At 42.6% G+C, this 27,012-nt stretch overlaps 1 protein-coding gene across 1 annotated transcript in view; it reads left to right on the top strand.

The window, feature by feature from the left end:
* acap3a (ArfGAP with coiled-coil, ankyrin repeat and PH domains 3a) overlaps window positions 1-27,012 on the top strand; it is an 86,621-nt gene that overhangs the window by 21,727 nt on the left and 37,882 nt on the right. Inside the window, exons 2-4 of the mRNA XM_072696708.1 lie at window positions 15,906-15,963; window positions 21,937-22,056; window positions 22,878-22,931. Of these exons, the coding sequence (XP_072552809.1) occupies window positions 15,906-15,963; window positions 21,937-22,056; window positions 22,878-22,931 (232 nt within the window). The remainder of the gene's footprint in view (window positions 1-15,905; window positions 15,964-21,936; window positions 22,057-22,877; window positions 22,932-27,012) is intronic.

Here is a 27,012-nt window from a genome sequence, read left to right as displayed (position 1 = left end):
TGGCGGCGTCCATCCAGAGAACATACTGTTGTCATTGTTGTAACAAAACCTTGCATCTCTGAAATGGTAGGTTCTTCGGAGAAGGCTTAAATAGACTTAAATAGCCACTGTGTTTTTCCTCTAGCAGGTTCTTTAAACATACAAACGTCTGGAGCAATAGCAGCTCAAACCCAGTCGAAGTGCTGAACTACTTTTTATTGTTCCTCACTGCTGTGGATAATCCGATGACGTAGCTCTACTAGAACATGCTCTCGTCTGAAAAGCTAAGGATGTCCTGATCTGATACGGTGGCATGATGCAGGTATGTTTGATTGGATCGGGTATGGGCTATGTTAATTCTTATCCAGTTCCTAGTCTTTGTTTTAACCGTGGTGTTCAGAGCGCTACTGTCCTCAAAACACCATTAAGTGTACATATTGCCCAGCCAGCAGCAGTACGGACGTTCTCAGAAGGTAAATAAAGGAGTTGAGGGTCTGCAGTGTGAAGCTATTTTACCGTAGAACATGAAATTAGACCTCTCACTGAAATGTTCTGTTTAACCAGCGGGAGAACCGCTCGCCTTTCTCTGCTTTTAAACCAGCACTGAAGAACCCATTCAGAACCGTGTGGAGGCTAACGCTAATGCTAATACACGCACATACACTACAGAAACCCAAATCACACACACAGCACATTCACCCACTATAAACCAGCTATTACACACCAGTAGAGCCACAACAACCACAGATACCAGTCCAGAGTGTGTACCACTACACACACAGGAAGTGATCAGACTGCAGTGTTGTAAAGCAGCTGGGAGCTGATTGGTCAGGGAGGAGATCAGACTGGATTATAAGATATTAAACGTCTCGAAAAGTCTCAACTAAACTAAATCAGTCAGTCCAGAAAGTCTGATTATAGAAACTGATACTGAAAATAAAGAGATTTTACTGAACGGATTAGTCAGCAGCTCATCTGATCTCAACTGTGGGGCTGGATTATTTCTATAAGCACAAAGATCAGATCGGATCGTTATTGGCTTTAACTCAGCATTAAGAGACTCAAAAATAATAAGAGGCAAAATAGCCTGATCGGGACATCCCTAGTAAAAACAACGGAACTGAATCTGGCTCTACCCCAAGCCATTGGATCAGGACAGATCGAGACATGCCTGTACCACGGGTCGGACACCACTGTACCGAAGCATCACTGCTTTTGATATCATGACGACAGTTTGCTTAAATCAATAGCAGAACACAAATCAGCCATTTCAACACACGCTCTGTTAGATCTATTGGCTGCCCACATGACTCTCTTAGGATTGTTTCTGTTGTAGCCCACAAAAATGCGTAGAGCCTCTTCTGTTCTTCCAGGCCTGTGCTTCTGGAACTTGAGGGGGTGCTTGTATTGCATTTCCACCAAATACGGAATCGGAACAGCCAAAAATGGGTCCGAATGCGTTGCGTGGGTCTCTCCCCCATTCAGCTCAGTTTTGGGGGGAGTCCCAACTCACTGGCCCTTTGCTGAATCTGTGCCTGCTGACAATAGACCATTGTGTGGGGTCATTCTCAATTCTCACAGCAAGTGTGTGTGTGTGTGTGTGTGTATTTTCTCTCAGCTCATTCCTTCTATCTCCACTGACATTTTTGCACACTTCAGTCATCACGGACCACCCGGTGCTAATGCAGAACTGCTCAGCTAGCCAAGACATTTCTCATGCTGTACACCTCTCAAACAGGACTGCAATCTACTGCTGGAATGGCCAGTAGATCATGACAGAGAGTCCATTGTTCTTGTGTTCTTCGTGTGGTCTTCAGTGGCCTTCCCAGTCACCGGATCTGAATCCAGTGGAGGATCTTGGCGATGTGGTAGAGCAGGAAATTCGTAGGGTGAAAGTGCTCCTGAAATTTTTTTTTGTAGGAATTGCATGACGCATTGATGTCAACATGGACCAGAATCTCTTCAACATCTTGTGGAAAATCCGTACCACGAGGAACCGAAGCTGCTCTATGAGCAAAAAGGGGCCCTACCCCCGAATTAGTATAGTGTTCCTCACCTCAGTAAGTGTATATACAGACTGGATGTGTGAACAGTGTGGATTGGAACTTATTGGAACAATGCTCACTATACAGCAACCTTTCTCATTTCCAAAAGGTGTGGAACAATAGGTTCTCCGTGGTATAGGCTCTTTAAGAGTCTGTCAAAGAACGGTTTGTCATTAACCACTGCATTGTTATGCAGGGAATGCATGCTAACTACCCTCTCTATAGAGCAGCCCGAGACTGAATGCTGTGCTGGCTTTCATGCATTCACTGCAAGCGACCCAAAAGGGTTAATCTTCTCACATCCTTCTCATGATGTCCTTTGTTGAGGAGCGATGCTCTGTTTCTGAAGTGTCTGTTCCACTGTTCCCCTGTGGCCTAATCGCAGATGCTCTCTCGACAGATACTGGGGTGGCAGGGTGCTGGAGATTGTACACCCCCAACTAGTCCTTGAGTAGCCCATCCATAGAACGAAGTCCTTCTTGATCTCTTATCTGTCAGTTGTTGCTTCCAGAAGTGAAGCTTCTACTAGAAGAACGTTCTACTAGAAGACTCAAATGCTACGTCGCCTTTACTTCGACCAATCACTGGCTTCCACCTGTCTTTAAAAGGACACTACCTACACACCTACACCCACTTTGCTGCTTTTAGATGCTGAAGTTTCGGCTCTTACCTCCTTCCTCCCCACCGCCAACCAGTTTGGTCCTGGTCGGTTGCCTACTGGATTGGCTCCGCCCCTGCCTTCCATTGGACTCTTAACTATCTGCCACTATTAATATCACCACTATTAACTAATTATTAACTAACTATTAATAATTAATAAATAGTTCTGATCAGAGGAGGACGGGTCGGGTCTCCCTTGTGGGTCTTGGTTCCTCCCAAGGTTTCTTCCTCCAGCTCTGAGGGAGGTTCTCCTTGCCACTGTTGCCGTTCGCTGCTCACTGGGGGTCTTTAATCCTTCATGTCTTACGTTATTCATTTTTTGTCTTTGTCTTTTACTAATTATTAATTATGTAAAGCTGCTTTGTGACAACAACAGTTGTAAAAAGCACTATACAAATAAATCTGACTTGACTTGACTTGACATGTATGGCAGGATCTGTGAAGGTCCAGATGTTACAAGACCTGAGCCGACCACTGGGCCATCTCTCAGCTTTAATCTCAACCCCTGGAGTCTTCTGGTAGAAATGCAAAGAGTGTTTTTACGTTTTGCTAGATGCTTGCCTTCCATCATGAAGCCTGTCATAATGTCTTAAAGATTAGCTTAGTCATGAAGAGCAATGGAAAGTTTTGAGAGCTCTGTGGTCAAAGCCCAGCGACAATGCCATCTGCTGTTTTTCAGCCTGTCTTATGCTCAGCAAGCATGTCCGTCTGAAAGCGGCCAGGGCTAATGAGGACAGCACGCTGAACTAATTAGGCATCTGCTGGCTGATATCAAGCTACTGGGCTATTGGCTGAAACCAGCGGGCAGATTTTGCATTCTGATAAGAGATGATCTTGCCCAAGCTTCATTCCGTGCCCTTATGAACTAGGCATTGATAACTTCTGCGTCCACTGCCTGCTCAGTCTCTCATCTTTCTCTTAGAAGACCCCCTCACATACATGTAGGGTTGTCTAATTGTACCACTCTATTAATCACAAAGCTTAATTGCCTTATCACTTGCTGACAGCAGAAGGTGACACTGGCCTCCTCTACTGAGTGATACTGGTCCCAGGGGAGTGAAGGCATCCGCCACATCACGGTCTTCACCCAAGTGATTATCTTTCGCTTGCTAACAATGTCCAGGAAGTGGGCCACACTTGATTGACATGTGCTACCCACCCTTCTCAACAAAGCCCGAGCCAGGGGTAAGAGGGGACGGTCTCCCAACCCCCCCCCCCCCCCCCCCCAACCAGTCCCCAACCAAATGTAACAGGATTCTCCCACATGGCCTCTAAAGCCAGGCATGATCAGTTTTCACATGTACCCCCAACACTTGGATTGGCAGGAAGTGTTGACCTTGATTAGCTTATGGCTTATCAGTGCTTAGACAGTTGTGCCACCCACACTGAGTCTTATCCAGCCCCTGTTTTGCTCTGGTTTGTCAGAACAGGGTCAGGGTTTTGTCAGGGTTGATTCTAAACTTCATACTGTAGGTCAGATCTGGTTTGAGGAGATATTTGGATTGGTCCAATGAGAGCTCTAGTAGACATTAGCAATAGTGCTATTCTCAGTGCAGCAGTATTAACTGTAATCTGCAACACCAACAAAAGCCTCTTTGAAGACAAAGGGAGGAACATGGACCAGTGTAATTCCAAACCATGGAAGAAAAACAAAGAAATGGAGGCTTTGCATGTAAGAGCGAGCTTTTGGCTGGAAACGATTCCTGTTAGAAAAAACATGTATATGCCAAACTTCTGAATGAAACCAGAATTGTTGGAGCATCTGCATGAAAGCTGCCTTTCTGTGTCCAGAATATCAGCGAGAATGCTAAGAGAGCAGGTACAGAACAACAGGAATTCTACTAGCACGTCAAGGGGTGGGAATCTACGAATTAGGTGGCATGTGGGAAGTCGGTTTTTGAAGTTGATGCATTAAAAGCTGCATAAATATACAAGAGTAAAAACCTGAGAGACTTTGACATGTTCCTGCAGGGGTTTCCTGGTATGCAGTGGATACTACCTACCAAAAGTAGGTAGTAAAACTACACTTTTGGTAGGTAGTATCCACTGCATACCAGGAATACAGGGGTATACGGGGGTTTTGGCCACTTTTGGTAGGTAGTATCGACTGCATGTTAGATCTGTCAGAATGTGTGTGTGGTAAACATGGCCTTCTGCTCTGTGCATCTCTGAGAGCATTGTATGGTCTTCTTTTGGTTGGGACGAAGCAGGGTGGGAACAGCTGCTCTCTCTACAGGGGTCAGAGGTCAGAAGAATCATACCAGAACCATGTGCTCCACTGGCCACAGCCGAATTCAGTGTGACTAATCAAGTTGTTAGCAGCGCTGTGGGTGCATTTCTTGTGCAACATGTCTTGTTTAAAAGGGACACGCTTCCCAACATGGTGCTTGATGTTAGTGCTGGGCGATCTGACCAGTCAGGTCAGTCAGTATCACGATTAATTGAACTTTTTACTGATCGATTATAGAAGCTGCTCGAGTTGCTCAGCTGGCTTGTTGGAGACTACGCAGGGCGAAGTCAGGTGACTACACATGTGGTAGTATGTTTTTTTTATTGGGTTTTATTATGTTGATTAGAGAGTCTGAATGTCGGTTTCGATTCATTTTGAGATGAATTGATGTGAATATTCAGGCTAGTTAGCTCCATACATCAGGATTCTTCTAAGCTTGTCTAAAAGACACATTTCTGAAGGCGTCTCCTTACAGTATCATTGTACCTGCATTCATTTTAATGATGTGATGTGATGTCTTGCTTTTTAAATCTTTTCGGACGGTACATTCATGTTGCAGCCGAATTCCAGGTCTTCCTTTGCTGTGGAACATTTCTGGAACCTTCCCTAATCTTGTCTAAAACTAAGCAGCAATGGTGAATAGTGCCAAGGCAATGTTCTCTTCCCACTGTTGGGAACGCTTGGAGAACAAGCTCCGAGAGACATCTTTCCCCTGTTTCTGTTCTGTTGCTTTCAAAAATCGCCGGAGCCCTGAGATTGTCCAGGACCTGTGCCTTTTCTATGACCTTCGCAGACTTTCTTTCCCTGCAGCTGCGGATCAGGCCCTTCACGGAGTCGGCCGATTATTCTGTGTTGCCTGTGCCAGAACTTTATCAACTGTAGCAGCGTACCCTGGCCAAGGATGACAGGAAGGAAGTCATTTTCACACTTGCTGCCGCTGCAGAGATTCTGTTCTTTCGAGCTTCCTTTCTTTGTGCCCTGTAACACCAGGAGCCAGTGAGGCCTGTGCAAGGAAAGCTAGAGGACAGGGATGAGGCAGTTGAAACCACTACTTGAAGCCAACAGATCTATAACCCTATCTTCCCTATCTTTACTGTCCCAACCTCCACTCAACTGGAAGGCCGGATTGCTGGCGAATTAGTTGCGTCAAGTGTTTAAGATCACAGGAATCGCAGAAAATCGACAGTATTGCAGATCTGACCATACCTTTGGCCACTGACCATGGTTAGACAGCCCTTCCTGAGTTGCTGTTGGTGTGTTCCAGCAGGGAAAGCACAAAAACCTTGCAAGAGGAGGGTACCCCAGGACCACATTGCCAGATGGAAGCCACTGCCAGAGACCTATCCCTAACCGTAGGTCCAACCACATCTACTGAAAAGAGTAGCTGGAAATGTTTTTGTTTGAAAAGCCTTCACTCAGCTCAGGCCTTATTTTCCATACTCCACTAACGGTCCACGCCTCAGCAGCTGCTTTTGGCCTGGATGTTGGTGAGCTGGGAGAGGGAGCATTCCTCCAGTGACAGGCGTCCTAACCCAGCCGGATGCAGCTCTGGATAATGGACTGCAAACTCTGCAATCTGTGGGAGTTGATTTGTGTAGAATAAGCAGTGCAGTCCAGACCTTGAGTCCAGAGTAGAGAGATATTTCATCATTCCAGGAGATGGACTGTGTGGACTGGAATGTTGTAGAGATAGTCGAGTCATTCCCAGACTGGACTGGAAAGTTTGGGGGTGCTCAAAGGGATCCAAACAGCATGAAGGGGTCTTTTATTATGTGCCTCAGAAAGAATTTCAGATACACATCTTGTTTAGAGTGTATGGAAGGAGCGAGAAGATGGATTTCCTATTAATTTGAGGTCTCCCAGAAGAAGACTCTTCTCATCTTCTGCTGTCCCAAGTTCTCACCAAGCATAGTGGATGCACATGCCCTGCTTAATGCTGTTCAGCGTGCCGGTTCCCCTTCGCACAGCAAGCACCCTTGTTTTCGTTTGAAAGGAACGAGGCTGCCCAACGGAAGCATTCTCAGCTGTCCTAATCTGTCAGTAAGAACAAGGTTCTGCCTTGCTGCCGGACTCTCAGCTGCCCACAACCAATCAATGGAGCAGTTAAGTGATCATTAAAAGCTAAAAACTTCAGGAGCCATTGATTCGAATGTCCATTCTCTAACAGAGGCTTTCTGTTCAAGCTTTCTTTGGCAAGCTGTGGGCAGCTGCGGTGGAAGTCTAGTAATTCATGCCTGGTTTCAGCCACTTATGTAAGAGCTTAGAAGAGGAATTAAGAGATTTATGCTGCCTTCAGGTGCACCATGCCGGGTACATTCGACTAAAATTAGCTTGATCTTTTTCCTCGTTGTAAAAATGTACAAAATAACGACATACCCTTGATCACAGACCATTATTTTGCAAGTGTTTCCATAGCTCGTACATTCAGCCTTTTTCCTAATTCAGTGCTGGCAATTAACCCACTTGTTCGTAGCTCCCACTTGCACTAGCAGTGGTAAGGGTCACTAGCAGGGTAAGGTGGCTTCTCCGAGCCACCGCCTCTTTTCAATGTGGCATTGCCGGGCAGTCGACATGCTCTGGGGAAAAAGCAATGAGGGGTGAGAGCACCATCTACCCAGCTTAAAAGAGCATGGCCAGTCGTGCTCTATTGGACTGGATCTGGGCATGGCTCAGGGTTTTAAATCGCAACCTCCGGGCCTTAATAGCGCATTATAGACCGCCGAGCCACTCGGAGCCCGACTTGTATCTGAGGTAGCCCAAATATTTCAGAACATGACATCCTAACTAACTAATTGGCCAAGTTGCTCTCCCTGCCTGTACCCTTGAATGCACAGAACCCACTGAATGCCCTGTGGCAGAGGCCGAGTGGCTCAAAGCGAATGAGAGGAGAGTGCTAGCCATCAGCAGACGGGCAAAAGTTCACGCTGCTCAGACGAGACATCCGGTCAAGTGACAGCTCCCGATGTCTCGGAGCGACAGCGTGTTGATTTTGGCGGGGTTAACAAGCAGCCAGGCGAGAAAAAATTTATTATGCGCCAACAGAGCGCATTTGGGGGTGGGGGGCGTTATACACCCCCTTCCCTTTACCCTAATTCCTCACTGTGGATGCACTCCACTCTAGACTAGACAGCCGTTTGGTTTCAGAGACGATTCGGAGATTGTGCTTGCTGCTGCCAGAGCTGTGGTGAACTATCCTTGTTTAGCCACTCTCTGGCAGGCCTAAGTGAGCTCAGCTGGCTTTAGCATGCGAACAATTCCCAAATCACAGGCCTGTGGGAATGATGTGTGCGAGGAGAAGGCCACACACACACACTAACACACACAGGTTTCGAATTTTCCAACCAATTCTGCACACTTCCGTGCTGGAATCTGTTTCCACCTGAGAGCTCCTTGGCTGAGAGGTCTCTCTGGAAACGGTGCTGGTGCCCCTGCAGGACTGAATCGATCTAGCGTGTTCATCTGAGATGTGGGGGAGCTGGCCTGGGTTCAGATGCCTCACAGTGAAGCCCAATTGGATCAATCAGACCTTGTTACGATGCCAACAGTGAATTCTAGCCTCTGTTTCTAATCTGTTGCAGAAGTGTTCCCACTAAGTCCTACAAAGTCTCTTCAACTGGTTGTCCATTATTGTCCTGCTCTGATGTTTACGTGGAAGGATTGTCTTGGAAACCTTTAAGATTCTCAGACATCAAATCAGATTGGGATATTTTCTTACATCTACAGCCTAGATTTCTAACAAACCTAGATTGGATTGTTTAACAGAATTTGAGACTGTTCCTCAGCCTGACCAAGAAGATTTAAAGGAAAAGCTTATTTTTGGAAGGTCTAAGGAAGGGAGACTGACTCTGGACAATGGCAGTGTTCTAGATATTGGAATATGACATGCGAGATGAAATACAGTAACCTGGCTGTCTTTCAGCTGAAGGATGTGAGCTCTGCAGGGCTAGCACTGTAACACCGTGGCTTTCTGTGCTCTCACTATGGCTTTAATTGAATGTAGGGCTGTTAAAAATGCTGCATGGTGCGTTTTGGCACACCGAGGAATTGAGGCATGAAATGCCTGTGCGCCTTGTCACGAGGTGCTGGAACCCGTGTCCGTGCCTCCATTACAAACTATGGTTTTGAATTTCTGAACGCGGCACGGTGCGGCCAGTTGAACCTCGCTAACTTAAGTGTATCTCTTAAATGCTGTAGACCCTTCACTGGACAATGGCACCATCAGTCTTTTACACATTTTATTTATTTCTTTAACATATCTTTAATATTTTAACTCTTTACCAGAATTGGATCCCCTCTACAGCTGTACTTGGAAAAGGCCTAAACTGAAATTCCCTACAGATCTTCGTTTTTACACAAGGACATGCTGTTGTATTACGCCCCCTTAGCCTTGTATTTGGATTTGACACTGCGGAAAAGTAATAAATAAATAAATAAATAAATAAATACTTGAGAGACCCAAACTTTTCTCTATTGTCTTAAATTGTTCCCCTGGACTCTATATATTTCTGTATTTTGTAAATAATGTTCGATTTCATGACATTTCTTAAAATTGTAAAGCAGCAGGAGTTTTGCAGTGGAGGGCCACCCTTGTTGCTGAAGACACTGGCTGATTTCCAGCTGAAGGATATGAGCTCTAGAGTTAGCTGAGGCAAATGGGTCTTAGCATTTGTTTGTTAACCAAAAGACTGGCTGCCTTCCTTTATGTATAATTCAAGTCACATGTGATGTTCGTTGGCTTTCCGTGCTCTCGCTATGGCTTTAATTTAATGTAAGACTGGTAAAATGCGGTATGACACATTGTCTTTCAAAATAAAAGCCCTGTGCAGAGTTTTGTAACTGCGATTTCTTGACATTTTATAGAATTGTTTTCTATGGGGCAGATGCGGCAGTAACTGTTCTGCAGTCTACTAGACTAACTGCTTTAGCTGGCTACGTTAGCTAGAACCGAAAGTATTTTTTATTAATTAATTTAATAATGAATTTTAAAAAAAAAGGTGTTTATATTAACATAAACTAATATTCTGGCATATAGTCTACCGAAGATAAGAAATAAGAAATCCCCATCAGTGTCCAGTGCTGCACTGGTTATCTTAGCTGTTGTGTTGAGCCCATTCGCTCATCAGATACAAGACAGAAGATACAAGACCCTGTAGTAGTGGTGTACCCTACAGTGGCCCAAAGATTTGGGTGATGCAAAATGTTGTTTATTTGTGTTAAATATCTTTACGGTTGCCTAATGCCTAGTGTTATAACACTAACAGTTTTTGCAGGCGAGGAGCGATTCTAATGGCATTATCTGGTGGTTGGTGTGGCGCAACAGATAACACCACTACTTGCCACTGAGCTACCACACTATGTGGAAGTCCTTCGACTCTTAGGCAAGACTCCTAACACTACATTGGCCCACCACTGTAATACGAGTAACCTTGTAAGTCGCTCTGGATAAGAGCGTCAGCTAAATGCCGTAAATGTTTGCATACAGTTCAAAGAATGGTGATATTAATAAGTACCGGAACACTGCTCAACACTCAGATAATACCCAGTCATACATTAAATGACCAACAGAAGACTTTAAACTAAGGTAACTGGCAGACGCGTCCTGATGGTGGAACTACTAGGCAATCTGATGTAATTAGATAAGTCTGACAGGTCCTATAGGTCCTTTGAAAATGCAGTAAGGAAGATATCTGCTACTAACCTAATCATTGCGACTGCAGCCAGCGGACTATAGGATCATCATCGGAGCATAAGTGATTAATTATGGCGCTCTGGGAGGTTGTTAGAGCTGAAGTGGGGGCACAGCGTGTCTGGGTGTCTGGGACTGATGTAGCTGCTGGCTCTGCTGTAGCACAGCCCATATAAGTGGACAGTGGTCGCTGTAGTCTTAATGGTGAGTAAAAGAGAAGAGAAGGATGTGAAGAGATCCAGGCCTTCTGTGGGGAAAAGGAAGCTCATACCTCCTCAGCGAGAGGGTGTCGAAAGGCTGGTTTACGGACTGTTAGCTTTGTTCGCCTTGTACATTTCACAGAGCAGCCAACCACAGCAGTCATTTGGGTACAGACCCAATCAGATCATGTTTGCGAGCATACGGGTTTGGGGTTCTTCTGGGCCGAATAAACCAATATGTGTAGTTAGTTCTCTACCAGACACACTAGGGGGCGCTATTGCTTTCAGAAGTACAAAGCTACATTTCTGTGCAATTATATGTTTGCCAATGGATACTGTAGTTAGTACTGTTTGGGACTGTAGTTGGGAATGTAACCGTACCGCAGAGCTCTCTATTTTGTCAAAATAAGATTTCAGGAATTAGGGATGTCCCGATTAGTTTATTTAGGAGAAAATGGTCTCCTAGTCATTGACCAGATTTTCTTCTTTATGGCAAATCTCAATTCCTGCTCTACTTCTGGCCTCGGTTTACTCATTTGGAGATCTGCTACTGACTACTGATGTCATTCAGATATTATAATATACCCCTACTGACTTGATTGACACATTCTCGTGTTCCTCAAGGACGCTCACAGTGGTCGAACCCTAGACAAACAGCTGCTAACCACCTTGTAATTGTGTGCTGCTATTTGGGATGTTTTATGATGCTCCTTTTGAGGAAGCATTTTCCTTTAAGAGGAATGTAAGAACAGCGAGGCAAGTGCAGTCCCTCAGACATACCACCCCAAAATAGCCCAAACCAGGCTAAAAGGAGAGGCTTAGAGAATGCCCATCGTCCACCCCCCTCCTCCCCGCACCACACCACATCAATCATCCACCTACCCACCAAGACCTTTTCTGACAGAGACAAGAACTAAATGCTCAATTAGGTAATCAGTGCTCCAGCAATCGATGACATCATGTCTCAGACAGGATGCAGCTTTGACTCAGTGGGAGAATTGAGCCCAGCGGGAACTGAGCCCAGTACGTCTGCGACCTTGCAATGATTTAATTGTATTAGGATGCTTTAGAGAATATGAAATACATTATAAAATCAAAATAAATCAAATTTAGACTTTTGAAACCAGGATTATGTTTAAAAATGCACTCTCACAGACTCATCAACAGTAGTACAAATGGTACTTTTTAAAAATGAGCACATATTTTATTAAAAAATTTGATTATAACATCTCCAGATGTTTATACAGAACATAACAGGGTGGTAAATAGACCTGTAAAACGGCATCTGAGCATTTTTTTGCATCAAACCACAACTTAAAACTTGGAAAAATAAATTAAAACCTGGAAAATTAAATCAGAGCTGTCCCTCTAGTGGAAGCCGCCAGTAATAGAACAGTTTTTAGCCTGCAGCAGTTCCCGTCCACTCATGTAGAAGTCATGAGTCTTACCAAGCTGCAGGTTTGATCCCCTGGACTGGCAGGAAGTGTGGGAAGTGAAGGAAGGCATGGCCGAACTGCTCAGAATACCTCTAACCTAACAGGCCAGTATCAACAAAAAATGCTGGGTCATATAGAGGGACTAAAACAATGAATCCAATCAGAACATGTAACAAATTAGGCATAAACCGGCCACACCCTTGCGATACTCAATACTTCAAGATCTGTGCTGAATAAAAATGTGGTTTCGTAGTTATTAAACTATTATATATGTAATTATACATGAATAACCTGAATTATATGAAGCATACTGAGAATATAAATTGGCAACGATGCTAAAATGCTTCCTATTGGATGCAGCAGGCCCTTTGAAAACAGGTGTCGGTAGACCCTCGCTCTCAGCTGTGTTCTGTCATTAGTGGACCTTATAGTCAATGGTGTGTGAGAGTGTTTGTCTCATTATGCTTGGCACCCTGTGTGGAAGGGTAGTGCCCGTCTCAGCTGGTACTTCCTGGCAGACGTTTCAGGGGTCAATACCTGGTTCACTCCCTCCGTCTGACATACCACAAACACAAACACACACAATAATAATTGCACAGCCAAAACAGCTATACAAGGCCTGCCAAATTGTGCCCACTCGGCTTGCAGATCAGCTGTTTCTTTGTTCTAACAGTGAGACTTGTAACTGGAACAGGGTCAAAAATGGAGGCATGGGATTTCCTTTGTGCCTCAGAAGCTCCGATAGACTTGTGATGTTGATGATGACAGTGTCTCCCATTGCTGTCCATTTACATCATTTTGCATCATTTTAAAAAGTCATTGTTTACGTTTTGTAAACATTTCCTGATGAATTCACCAAAAGGCCACGATATGAATGAAACCAGGGGTCGACAAATGTCCACAAATGAAAATATAACCATTTTAATTATTGTCAACAAAAAAAAAACAGTTAACCTCTGCATGTCTTTTTTTATGAGTTTTATATGTGATGTTGATAATAGTAAAATGTAGGTCAATTTGAATAGAATTTGCATGTATCTCTCCACCATTTGTTCTGCTTTTCATCTCAAAATGATCATAAAACAGTGTGTCAGGCATCAGGTACTGTATTCATAAACAAAAACACTTAATTTAACCTTTCTGTGAGGTGACCTTTAGGGGTATTAGACTCCTCAGATACCTAATTTCATTCACACCTGTAAAGAGTTATGACTTATTAATTTCTTCTTTAAAAGTTGAAAGCTTTTAAAAATGCTATGTCTAAGCTCTTCACTTAGGATGAGCATCTAAAAGTATTATTATTATTATTATTATTATATATATAATAAATATAATTAAGAGTGGGACATATGGGACAAATCTATTATATCACAATCCTTAAATAGACTGGACAAGATGGATTTTTCGTCTGGGAGAGTGTGTGATCATATTCAGAGTGCCATTCTGATTGATAAGTAATGATACAGTGTGACTGATGTGTGAAACACGCCTCAGTATTTTCCACAACAGCAGTTTGTAACATTGTTAAATGCATCACATTTAATGCATTTAACAGTAATTAGAACAGCGGTGCTGGGAAATCAGGTGATTAACGGAAAACGCTAGAAACAATGGCAGAAGTAGCTTTTTTTGTGTTAACCAGCTGAAGGCAGAGTCACTCCTCTCAAACTGCTTGATGTTAAGTGCCTTGCTCAAGGGCACAGTGGCAGTAGACGTCAGGTTTGATTGAAGCCATTATTAAATGGTTAGGAAAGCAGATGGTTTCTGGGCTGCCACACCCAGAATGGATCCTCCTTCATGGAAAGTTTCCCCCCAGGCCTGACCACGGTGGGCTGTATTCTCAACCTGGGGTCTGAATGTTTAGTGAAAAGAAGAAAGAAGTGAGAGAGACAAAAAGAAAGACAGAGCTCCAGGCGAAGAGCTTCATGCTGCGTTTTGGAGGGCGGCGCTCCTAAATGGCATGACGTATCACTAAAACTATAGAAACATATAGCTTAGCATCCTTTCTGTACCCCTGAGGTACACAGACGGATCTTATATTTGTGTAGGGCTGGTAAAAGAAAAAATCAGACAGCGATAGGTTACAGGTGGCTACACTGACAAGGATGACGAGGAGGCGGGACTAGGGAGGGGACAACAAGTGTGCACTATCAGAAGCATGAGAGAAGGTCAACAAGACAGAAAGCAGAAAAACAAGTGCGGGACAGGGCAGTTTAAGGTGGCTTTGCCCCCAAATTCTGAGGCATCGTTCCAGCCTTTAGTCTCCAGTCTAGTTTCAACAGCCTTTAATAATTTTCATACAGCTAATTTCCCATTTTTACCCGAATTCTTTTCATTTTAGTCTCCGAATCTCCTTTGTCCCCATTTGACTTCACGTCTGATGTATTAGCAGTGTCTTAACACACCACGTCCTTCACTAGCAGTCGTCTACCGCTGGCACAGCGAGACGTGGCTAACATTGCTGGGACGGGAGCGTTCAGACAGCGGGCAAGAGAGAGAGGCTGTGCGGAGCGGTGCCGGGAGGAGAGGGGTCAGCAGCATTACTCCCTCCCCAGCAGTGGTTACCATGGTAACAAGCCGGGGGGCATCATGCGTCCGTCCTGGGAGTGCCATGTGCAATGAACTGGGATGACTGGAGAGAGAGATAGATGGAGAGAGAGTGCCTGCGGGACAGAGAGAGCAGCTGTCCTCTGAGCCAGCGAGAGTTTCTACGCAGGAAGCACATCTGCAAGGCCAGCAGCTTTTGTGCTAACTGTCCACAAAGTAACATGTACACATATACAGTAGTGATATACACACAAGTTCAGTTTGTGCTAATATATTATATATTATATTATATATATTAATATATATTAATATTTCTTAACACCCCCCCCCCCCTCCCCCCCTCGCCTACACTCTGACATTCTGGTCTCCAGCTAGCGTCTGGCACTCGCGCTCATAGACACACAGACATGGAGGTTTGCCACAGGCCGTGGGTGTGGTGGTCTGGCTGCCGATGGTGTGTTGGGGTGGGTTAGCCATACACTGCGGTTAGCCTCCCTTCTCTCTGTTTTGTCTGTGTCAAATTACGGGCAGCCGCCATCCCCGTCACTCATCGCCCTTCTGGTGAAAAATACACACACTCGTGCCTGCACCTCACACACACACACACACACACAGAGAGAGAGAGAGTGCTGCGCTAGCTGGCAGACAGTGTTGTGATGAGTCTCTCAGTGGGTGCGTCTCGGCCATATTTTCAACCTCTCTATGCCAGACTCGGATTTACGCTTGGCTGCTGTCGAAGAGCAGGAGGACAGACGTGAAGCTCAGTGGTCCTGTAGAGACAGTGATCTTGCCATCTTTTCATGTGGACCTCATATTAAAGCGACAGTTGCATGAGAGATATACACCGTTTTCTACTACTACTATGTCCTACTATGTCCGGCCCATGATCGCCATGACTAGCCACAGGGGTAATGTTAGCCTCAAGCTGACATATTATCCACAAGCAGATATGTCAGCTGGGCGTTGACCAGTCATAGGGAAGACCATAACCTGCATCAGTAATGATTATCCCCTCTTATGGGATAAGTAGTAAAATATCCAATTAACACCTTACATTAAAACCTCTCTTCTGTCTTCTGTAGAAATGTGTTTCTAACGTGTTCATGTTTGGTGTTGTTTCAGGGCGAACATTGATGAGGTGGAGACAGAAGTGGTGGAGATTGAAGCTAAGCTAGACAAGGTAAGATGCTGCACAGATTTGGATCCCCATCTCCAGAGTTCAGGACTGTTCTCTGATACTGATGGAGGTCATAAGGTCATGCAGATTCCAGCAGACAAAAAAAACCTTCAGAAAGCTGTTATCCCTCTTAGTTTTCTAATTAGGAAGCATATGAAAGCTTGATTAACCATACGAGGAGGCGCAGGGGGGGAGGCCGGAGTAGTGGTTTGTGGCCTAATATGCCTGTGTGTGTGATTAGAGGCGTCTTAAGGATTAGGAATGGTGAGTGTAACTCCGTTAAACTGATGCAAAGCTGACTTGGTGATTCAGAATGAATTCACACTGATAGAGCTTAACTAACTGAATAGCATGAGACCATTTTTCAATGGCGATATACTTCAAGAATCTTTCACGATATATACAATTTTTTCAGTGGCGATATAATTCAAGAATTTTTTAATATATAAGATATATCACATGTATTTTTCTGACTTCTTAAGTTGCAGTGGACTAATGACAGTACTAATTACTTGTATTCAACATTTCACAAACAGAATTGCACTGCATCCAATTAACCAGCAAGTCATTCTCAGGACTAGGTGCCCCCTAAAAAAAATGTAAGGGTTTTTTGGTATTAAATGGTCAATGGTTAGTGGTAAATACCTTTCTATGCTAGTAAACACAATTGTACAAATTGTGTTTTCCCATCTGATATTCCTCTATGTGACACCATGCCAAATATAAAATATGTTAACCAAGGTTTTAAGTTGGAACTGGGTTGAAACATTGAACTTGACAAGCTTGAAAATGCTTTAATATATATATATATATATATATATATATATATAGAAGAAGGCAATGTTTGAACCACGTGGCCAAAGAGACTAATTAAAATGAAATAGTGTATTTATTTATTTATTTATTTATTTATTTATTTAGATTTATTTTCAAAATAATTTCAGAAAAAATATTATTTTTTACAGGGGGAGAAATTACAGTGATAAAGGGGTAAATAACGGACTGAGGGACAACAGAAAATGCTGTAGTATTTAGAATAATTATTTGTAATTAAAAAAACAGCATATTTTGTGATAGAAAATAATTTTTAATGTTAGTAAACAAAACCACATGTCTTAGTGACATACAAGGCACCGACTCCTGAGAATCCCTCACTAATGATTCTCTCTATGTAATTTAACATGCAGTTTAATCAGTGTTCTAGAAAACCTGACCATATCAGTGGTATACGTGATTGTATTAATCAGAAATACATATTGTGATATACACTGTATGGACAAAAGTATTGGGACACCTGCTCATCACCTGCTCATTTCTTCCGAAATCAAAGGTATTAAGAGTTTATCATGCTTTTGTTAGAGTAACTATATCTACTGTCCAGGGAAGGTATTCTACTTGATTTTAGAGCAGTGCTGTGAGAATTTGATTGCATTCAGTGACAACAGCATTAAAAAACGTCAGGATGTTGGAGGATCACACCAACTCATCCCAAAAGTATTGGATGGAGCACCATCCATCATTCCAGAGAACCCAGTTCCACTGCTGCACATCTTTATACCCTTCTAGCCAATGCTTGGCATTAGGCATGGTGCCCATAGGTTCATATTTATCTGCCCCAGAGAGCCCTGTTCTATTCTCAGTACTTCTCTACAGGGACTAGACAAGCTGTGTGATGCATTTGCACATCTGTGTCAATAATAGGTGCAACTTAAAGTAGCTGAAAGCATTAATTAAAAGGGGTGTCCACAAACATTTGGACATATAAACAGATGATGCCAGTTGCAGCGGAACATGAACGAGGGCTTACTGATTTCTATAGAATACAAATATTGGACGGCTAGCATTAGCAGCATTATCTTCTGAATCGCTGTTGGCCACAACAGGGTGTTAATAATCGGTTAACAGTCCAGAAAGTCTCTATCCGAATAGCTCTACTATAAATGTAATTACTGTAGCGTACATGATCACATGCTCTTTACAGCCACAATCCATTTACCCAGCATTCATCATATTTCCCAGCTTTTTATACCAGCATACGACCCGTGTGCTTAGCAAAGAGTCCATTACAGCTCTGTAAGTGGCTCTGTGATGTCAGAGCGTGGCGTTAGCCTGCAATCAAGAGAGCAGATGCCTTCCTAATGCTTGTGATGTCACTGGCCCATCTGCTCCTAATGACCTTAAGTGACAGCTGTCAATCTGGATTACCCCCCCCCCCTCCACTCCTCCACTCCATTTCCGTAGCCCCTCATGGTCAGGACAGAGCCAGTTATTGAAGGCTTATTGAAGATGCACCTCTTTTCCATTCATACTCTAATTTCTGAATGACAAATTAATTAAGACCATGGTGGTCATGGGAACTCTCAAAGCCTTAGATATTGTTTGATATCCCTGTTCTGAACTGTGCCTTGCCACAATCTGATCAAGGAGATCCACAAATGTTTAATATACAGTGGTTTCTCCATGATAGAGCCAATGTCCAATCATTCAGATGGTTCTTTGAGATGGCATATTTATGTTAAGAACCATTGCATTCATAAAAGATCCCTCAGAGAACCCTTTTTAAGGGCTTATGAATAATTTTGTGCCCCTTTGAATGGAACGTCTTTGCCCAGTCAATGTTGTTTACCGGGTTGTTGTTCTTGTTTTGCACTCTGGGTTCGTTTCCACATGTGGCTTATGTAATTACAGCACTGGGCAATTAGATTAGGCAAAAGAGGACAGCAGTGAGCAGGACTTAGACTACACTCCTCGTCCCGCCCTGTGTTTGCCATCATCATCTTCTGTAACCAAGGCAACAGGACACAGAGAAAGGCTCCTCTAAGTGTGTGGTTTTACATTGCTATTATATCCATAGCAAAGTAGGTTTCTTTCATCAAGCATACAGTACCAGTTAAAGGCTTGGAATAATTGGACAGTACTGACAGTACATTTATTAGTACAGGTTTATTTTTGGTGAATATTTAATGTATATACAGTTATGTGGTAACAAATCTTTCTCTTTTTGATCTTCATTTGTTGTTTGAATGCATTATTATTACTGCTTAAAAATGCCTGAAATTAGAATGAGGTTCTCCACATCAGCTGCAGATGATTAGAACATGGTAAGAGAGGATTTTAGAGGAGCCCGTCTTATTTAAACCTCAGACATTTAGTTTGATTTGCTCTTCATCATTGTGTGCATGGGATCACCATGGTAACATGCAAAGAGCTCTCTGAGGCCTTCAGAATGAAGGGTTGTAGATGCTGATGAACAATCAGAAATCAGCTGTCCCTCTGTCCGCCAAATCATTACTATTACAAGTCAGACAGCTGCCAGGTCAGGCTGTCCTAGCAAGTTCAGCCCAAGGGCTGATCGCCAGATACAGTCCTACAATGCCATTAAGGGACCTATAGGTAGCTCCTGCCACAGCTGATGTCAAAGTACAGCATCTACCATCTCAAAGAGAAAAACTGCACTAGTTAATGCATTCTTTAGACCCCCCCCCAGCCCCCCACCCCCAGCTGCTGGCTGATCAGGCTCAGGGAGGTCTGCCTGGTCCTGCTCTGCCGCTGAATGAACACAGGCGCTTTGCGTCAGGGGTTTTGGACCAAAGTGTGAGAAATAACAAGAGTCGACTTTCCCTGGCTGAGCATTTTCCCTGGGCTCCAGCTCACTGTGCCATGCTGTGACTGAACGTGAATAAAAAAGAGCCGAAAGTGAGAGAGAGTGAGAGAGAAGAAGAAAGGAGGAGTCCAAAAAAGCAAAAACTAAAGAAACAGAGAAGCGAGCTGAATAACTGGGCTGGCTCTGGAGCTCTGGTTTGAGTTAGATCTGGATCAGTGTAGGCCACAAGCTCAGGCTCCGGAGTGTGACAGCTGCCATATGCTTACAGTCTCACACATGCAGGCCACCTGAGAATGCGTCTCAGACACACACACTTACATACACACTTACGTACACACACACACACACACAGGACCCAGGGTGATAATTGAGGGCCTAAAACAAACATGCAACCACATGAGATCCCCTTGTGTAAAGGTTGCGGGTTAGTGGCATGTGGGGAAAGTGGGAAACTGTTACTGTAGCTTTTACATGTGGGAACCTAATTGGCACATTAGTGAAAGGGGGTTATAGTGTAGATGAAACGGCATCTGTCGCATGTATGAGAAAGTGGATGTGCATGTGTAACGATGTGCCAACATGATAGCCTTGCACAAAATATATATATATATGTATCACATATCTAACTAACATCAGCTACAGTTCCTATAACACCTTACTATCATCATCTAGAGTTGTTATAACATCTAACTAACATCTATAACATCAACCATAGGGTTTAAAGCACCTAACATCAGCTACAGTTGTTATACTACTTAACATCAGCTACAGTTGTTATAACATCTAACTAACATCTATAACATCAACCATAGGGTTTAAAGCACCTAACATCAGCTACAGTTGTTATACTACTTAACATCAGCTACAGTTGTTATAACATCTAACTAACATTAGCTACAGTTGTTATAACACCTAACTATCATCAGCTACAGTTTCTATAACACCTATCATCAGCTACAGTTGTTATAACATCTAACTAACATCTATAACATCAACCATAGGTTTTAAAGCACCTAACACCAGCTACAGTTGTTATAACATCTAGCTAACATTAGCTACAGTTGTTATAACATCTAACTAATCCCCAGCTACAGTTGTTATAACACCTTACTAACATCATCTAGAGTTGTTATAACACCTAACTAACATCAACTACAGTTTTTAAAGCACCTAAGACCAGCTACAGTTGTTATACTACTTAACATCAGCTACAGTTGTTATAACATCTAACATTAGCTACAGTTGTTATAACATCTAACTAACATTAGCTACAGTTGTTATAACATCTAACTAACGTCAGCTACAGTTGTTATAACACCTTACTAACATCATCTAGAGTTGTTATAACACCAAACTAACATCAACTACAGTTTTTAAAGCACCTAAGACCAGCTACAGTTGTTATACTACTTAACATCAGCTACAGTTGTTATAACATCTAACATTAGCTACAGTTGTTATAACATATAACTAACATTAGCTACAGTTGTTATAACATCTAACATTAGCTACAGTTGTTATAACATATAACTAACATTAGCTACAGTTGTTATAACATCTAACTAACATCAGCTACAGTTGTTATAACACCTTACTAACATCATCTAGAGTTGTTATAACACCAAACTAACATCAACTACAGTTTTTAAAGCACCTAAGACCAGCTACAGTTGTTATACTACTTAACATCAGCTACAGTTGTTATAACATCTAACTAACATTAGCTACAGTTGTTATAACATCTAACTAACGTCAGCTACAGTTGTTATAACACCTTACTAACATCATCTAGAGTTGTTATAACACCAAACTAACATCATCAGGAGTTAACATCTAGCTAACATCAGCTAAAGTAGGTAACACCCAGCTAACACCAGCACGAATAGGTTGAACATCTGGCCAACTTCAGGAGTTAACATCTGGCTAACATCAGCCTGAGTAGTTATGACATCTAGCTAAGATCAGGTGTTAACGTCTAACTACCCTGCTGAAGTAGCTGAAGGGGAGGCGTTAGCTGGTGTTTGAGGGTCACTGTGGTTGAAAAGCTGGTTATCCAGATGAAAACATCTCACCCTGTGCTGAGAGCCGAGCTGGTTCACCAGCTCTTGACCAGTATTGAGTATGTTGCGTTTGATTTTATTCATGCTTGGTCAGACTGGTAATGCTGGTCAGCCACATACTGGTGGTCTAGCTTGGTCAGGTTTCACATCAGTTAAAAGAGTTAACACCTAGAGTTGACACCCTGAATGAGACATGGCCAATTTGATGGACGCTTTTATGTCCATGTTAAGATGATTTTTGTGCAAAATTTACTGTGTGAATACTAATCTCTCTCTCTCTCTCTCTCTCTCTCTCTCTCTCTCTCTGTCCAGCTGGTGAAGCTATGCAGTGGAATGATCGAGGCGGGGAAGGCGTACGTCAGCGCCAACAAGCTTTTTGTCAATGGCATCCGAGACTTGTCTCAACAGTGCAAGAAGGACGAAATGATATCAGTGAGTGTGTGGTGATGTAGCAGTCAAAAGTTTGGATATATGATCTACAGTCCATCTGGTGAGACTCAACAAGGTTAAAGTTAGGATTAGGACCAGGTTTAAGGATGATGTTTAAGGTTGATGTTTTGGGTTGAAGTTGAGGTTACGGGAGATGGTTATAAGCATCTTTTTTTAAGTACCCCCTCTTCTCCTTTAATGCAGCTGTATACACTCTCAACAACATTCTCTCCAGAAGCTTCACCAGAAGCCTCCTGGGTGCTTGGAGAAAGAACTACTACTGGTTGGGAACACTGCTAGCATCCCTGACTTGAATTAGCCACGCCTGTAGTCAGTGTGAGTCAGGCCTGGGATCCAGCACGCCCTACTCCAACTCAGCGCCAGTACAGGCGGACCGCTTGCTGCCACCTGGGACTGATATTGAGTCTTGTTTGTCTGATGCCAAGGACCTTATTAAAGCCTGCCGCGCTGGTTGCATTTTCCATTGTAAAATCCTAATGTCAGACCTGCTATTACATTTCCATTTCGCCAGATCCTGCTGTGTGTGATGCTGGGACTCTATCACAGCGCCGCATGTTTTCCAGCAGACCCCCTTGAACCACAGTTGTTCATTAATAACAGTAATTGTGTGCTGCCTTCACCAGGCATCTCATTTATATCCATTCATTTCAGACGTGACAGTAACTGGGAATTTCAGTGATGCGTTTGTGATGTTTGTGGTTTAAAGCTACTGTGCTCTGCTCCGCTTTTGACAAATGGACAATATCTAACAGCAGAATGAAGAGGTTTATGAAATTAATAACTGTTTGTCTCTTGGGTTGCAGGAATGCCTGGAAAAGTGTGGAGTGAGTCTGCAGGAAATAGTGAACTACCACATGGTACGTCTCTGTCTGACTGTCTTTCCTTTGTGTTTCCTTTTCACACATTTTTACACCATCAATCTAACCCAGTCTTAATTATGTTAATGAATAACTATTATGAAACGAAGGTGGATGAACTATTTTTCAACATAAATGAGACAAGATCTAAACAAAAATGTACTACAAAGCCCCGGTCACACTGGCTATTGTCCGCAAATGTTGGTGTGTGAAATTCCATGTGTTTCAATTAGATTTGCTGCTATAGCTGAATTTCATGTCTACGACTTCCAGGCAAATAAATGAATCAATTTCACCTGCGAAACTTCACCTACAAAATTGTTTGTGAACATTTTTTTGAACAATAGTTTACTCTAATGCTAAGTTTTGAGTTCATTTTTTAGTCTTAGCAACACAATAAACCTGACCCTACACTACCGCCACCATGCTTCACAGCTGGTATGATGATGAATAGACTAAAAATTCAAATATACATTTAAGCTTAGACTCTTCTAAACACAAGTCAATATGGAGACCATAATACTCTACTCTTCGCCCAAGTACTCTCGGAAGAGGTTGGTCTTCGGTCTGTGTTTGAAGACAGTGAGCGACTCTGCTGTCCGGACACCAAAAATGTGCAAAAGTGCAAAATTTGCAAAGAGAACAGACAGTCTGACTGTCCATCCTTAGCTGAGGATGTAGAGTGGATTAAAAACAAGATTAATGGCTCTGGTTGGACCAGGAAAAGATAAGCAATGGCCAAGCTTAACCCCTGTTATTACACAGGCTAGTGTGTCTGTGTGTATGAGAGGCAGAGGGATATATATATAGAGAGAGAAAGAGAGGTCTGGGTGTGTTAGTAGAGGAAAATGATTATATAGAGATAATTGAGACAATTTATACAGTACACCCCCTGCATGTGTAGCTGAACACAAGAGATCAGGGTTAGAATAATGAAAACATGTCAGATGTGTCCAAACCATCCAAACCGTTGTGTGAAAAAGTGATGGTCCAGTTATGCCCACTTTAGCAGCACTAATTGCAGCCAAGCACTTTCTGTAGTTGTTGATCAGTATCTCAGTATCTCCACAGAGTGGAGAAGCATGTAGATCTTCAAGCCTGAATTGACTGTTTCAGGACCTGCCACAACATTTCAATAGGGTTTTGTTTGGGATGCCATTCCATATTTTTACATTTCTGCTTTGGGTCATCGTCTTGTTGCTTGACCCAACAGTGCTTCAGCTTCAGCGCACAGACCTGACTACTTAGGCTTTAATGCAGATCTGATACACAGTAGATTTGTCTGGGTCCTGATGCAGCAAAGCATCCTTAAACCATCACTCTACCACCACCTTGCTTCAGGTGCATGAGGGTGGTATGAGGTTCTTACTTTGAAAAGCAACATTTAGTTTTTTTTTAGGTACTTCAGGTTTGAATTCTCTCTATATAACATAATGGTCCAGAACTTGAGTGTGCTGTTCTCCCTTCAATATTCCATTCTTGCCCAGTGTTATTCTGAGTCCTGAACACTTACATTATCTCTGGCAGAAGAGGCCTATAGTTCTTACGATGTTGATGCAAATAATGCAAATAATGCAAAGTAAAATAAATAAATAAATAAATAAATAATCTCACATAATTCTGCTTTAATGGACAGAAATAGACATCCAAATTCAGGCCTCATAGTTTGCATGCTAGTACTGTTTTTAGGCTATGCTAGGTACTTTGGTCCATTTTTATGGATAATATTTCATACAGTGTCAGAAACCACATGTCCTACCTATTCTGCACTAGAGACTTAGCTTAACAATGTTTTGCTGTACTGTAAACACACACACACACACACACACACACACACACACACACATATATATATATACAGACATTACACACAAATTGCTATTGTTAATGAAGCTAATTCCTGCTAACCTGATCTTTGTTTCACCCCCTCTGAATCTATTGAGAATATCTAAATATTCTCCATGAATGGAAGGACTCATTATTCCCATCAGGAGCTAAATGAGTATGAAATGTCAGCGCTACGGCTAGACACAAGCACAATACAGCCAGGGTCCTGCTCCAGCTAGCGCTGCTTTGGAAGTGTCTCTGCATGGGCAAGCATCCAGACACATAACGGTCAATTCCGCTGCAGCCGCCGCTCCACTGCCTCGGGCCTTTATGCTATCCTTTTGTCTGTGCATGTGAACACACATGAGAGAAGACACACACACACACACTCTCCGGCTAACAAATGCCGTAAGCATGCTGTGCATGCATAAAATGTCCTAACGAGATCTGCGGTTTTCCTCTCTACCCAAATGTAGTGGATTAGCCAAGATATGTTTGTCTGTTTTGTCTGAATTTAGCTTCTTTAGTTTTGCACTGGGTCTATAAGGCTAATGTTGCTGACAAGTCGCGCTGTGCTAACTATATACATGCCTGAATCAGCACACACTTGCTGAGTCGAGTGAAAGCAACACTATTTTAGCCTGTTATTCTTGTAACTTTGGTGAAGTGGGCAGGATAACGCTTGCGAGAACTGCGTAATGCTGCGTAACGTGAGTCAGATTGGTACCAAACCCTATATTATTACTCTACCACCTCAGTCCACATGCTTCTCTAACTTTCAGTCACACTTCTGTATCTCTCAGCTTGTCCAGAAATGCATGTAAGTGTGTCCTTTTATTGAGGAGTGGTTCCTGTAGGGGAAGCCCAGGAGCAAGAAATACCAATTCTCACATACTTCCGCCTTAATGGACAGAAATAGACAGAAGGACATTCAAATCAAGGCCTCATAGCTTACATGCTAGTAATGTTTTTAAGCTTTGCGAGGTACTTTGGTCCATTTTTATAGATAACAATATTTTATACAGTGTCAGAACCCACTTAAGCAAGTCTATTCGAGACCACCTAACGTCTCGTCAATGTTAATTATCAGCTTTAAGCTAACTTTAGCTTCGTAGCTCCAACACAACACTAAAGAAGCCAGCTTGGGACAACAAACACATCTTGTGATGTTCTTGATGTTCTCGACTGCATTTGGAGAAGGAAATCAGCTAGCATGCTAGTTCAAAACAGTACGTTCAGTGAATGTGAGAAGGCGAGCTGTGACTGCTTTCCGTTAAGGAGGCAACGGTATGATATTTTTACGGCATGATAACCGAATATTTGCTATTTTATATTTTGTAAGAAATAAATAAATAGGACTGTTATTAACAATTTATAAATGAAAGTGAATAAATAAATGAATAAATATGACTGTCATTAACAATTTATTAATGAAAATAAATAAAAAAACAAAATAAATATGACTATCATTAACAATTTATTAATGAAAATAAATAAATAAATGAATAAATATGACTGTCATTAACAATTTATTAATGAAAGTAAGTAAATAGATAAATAAGAAAGCTGCACGTTGTTTCCAACAAATTACTGTTTTGTTAATCTGCTGATTATTTTTTGTGTTTGGTTTTTAAAACTTTTTTCCTAATAGTGGTATTAACCCCTTAAAGCCCTAGGGCCCGTCTTTGGCCAAACTTCTGTTACCAAAGAATAGCCCTACCAGTTTGTACAGACGTCCTTGTAGATACTGAACAATATGCTATGTGTGTAATAAGCCTGCATTAAGGGTTTAGGCCAATGTACATATGTATGATAACCATCTTTTTTCATACCATGGTATACCTAAAACCGGTACGCCGCTGAAACCCTACTTTCCATCCTGTCTTAGACTTTAGCGTCGATGAAAGCAGCACTGAGGAATCCAAGTCGCAGAGGGCCGTTCTTGTTTATCATTAATTATAGATGCGCCCACATTCCCCAGAACGGCCATCATAGCAGAATTTCAGATGCTGTATGCTCCGAAGGCCCATATAAAAGCCTTTTTTGTAGCTTGGTGGAATGGACTGTTTTTCTCCAGGATGGAAAGAATGGAATTAGCAGCATTTTTTCCAGCCTTTTTAGAATTGTTGGAGATAGGACAGCAGGAAGGAAACGAGGAGCGCTGAATAATGGCCCGAAATGAGGAGATGAAGGAGATGAAGGACAGGTCAAACTGAGGGGAAGGTCACTCTGGGTTTTTCCCAGGATTTTATGT

This window comes from Salminus brasiliensis, chromosome 14 (genome assembly GCF_030463535.1).
Source record: "Salminus brasiliensis chromosome 14, fSalBra1.hap2, whole genome shotgun sequence".
NCBI lineage: Eukaryota > Metazoa > Chordata > Actinopteri > Characiformes > Bryconidae > Salminus > Salminus brasiliensis.
The sequence above is the reverse complement of the archived record's forward strand: the minus strand, read 5'-3'. Positions and strand labels throughout refer to the sequence as shown.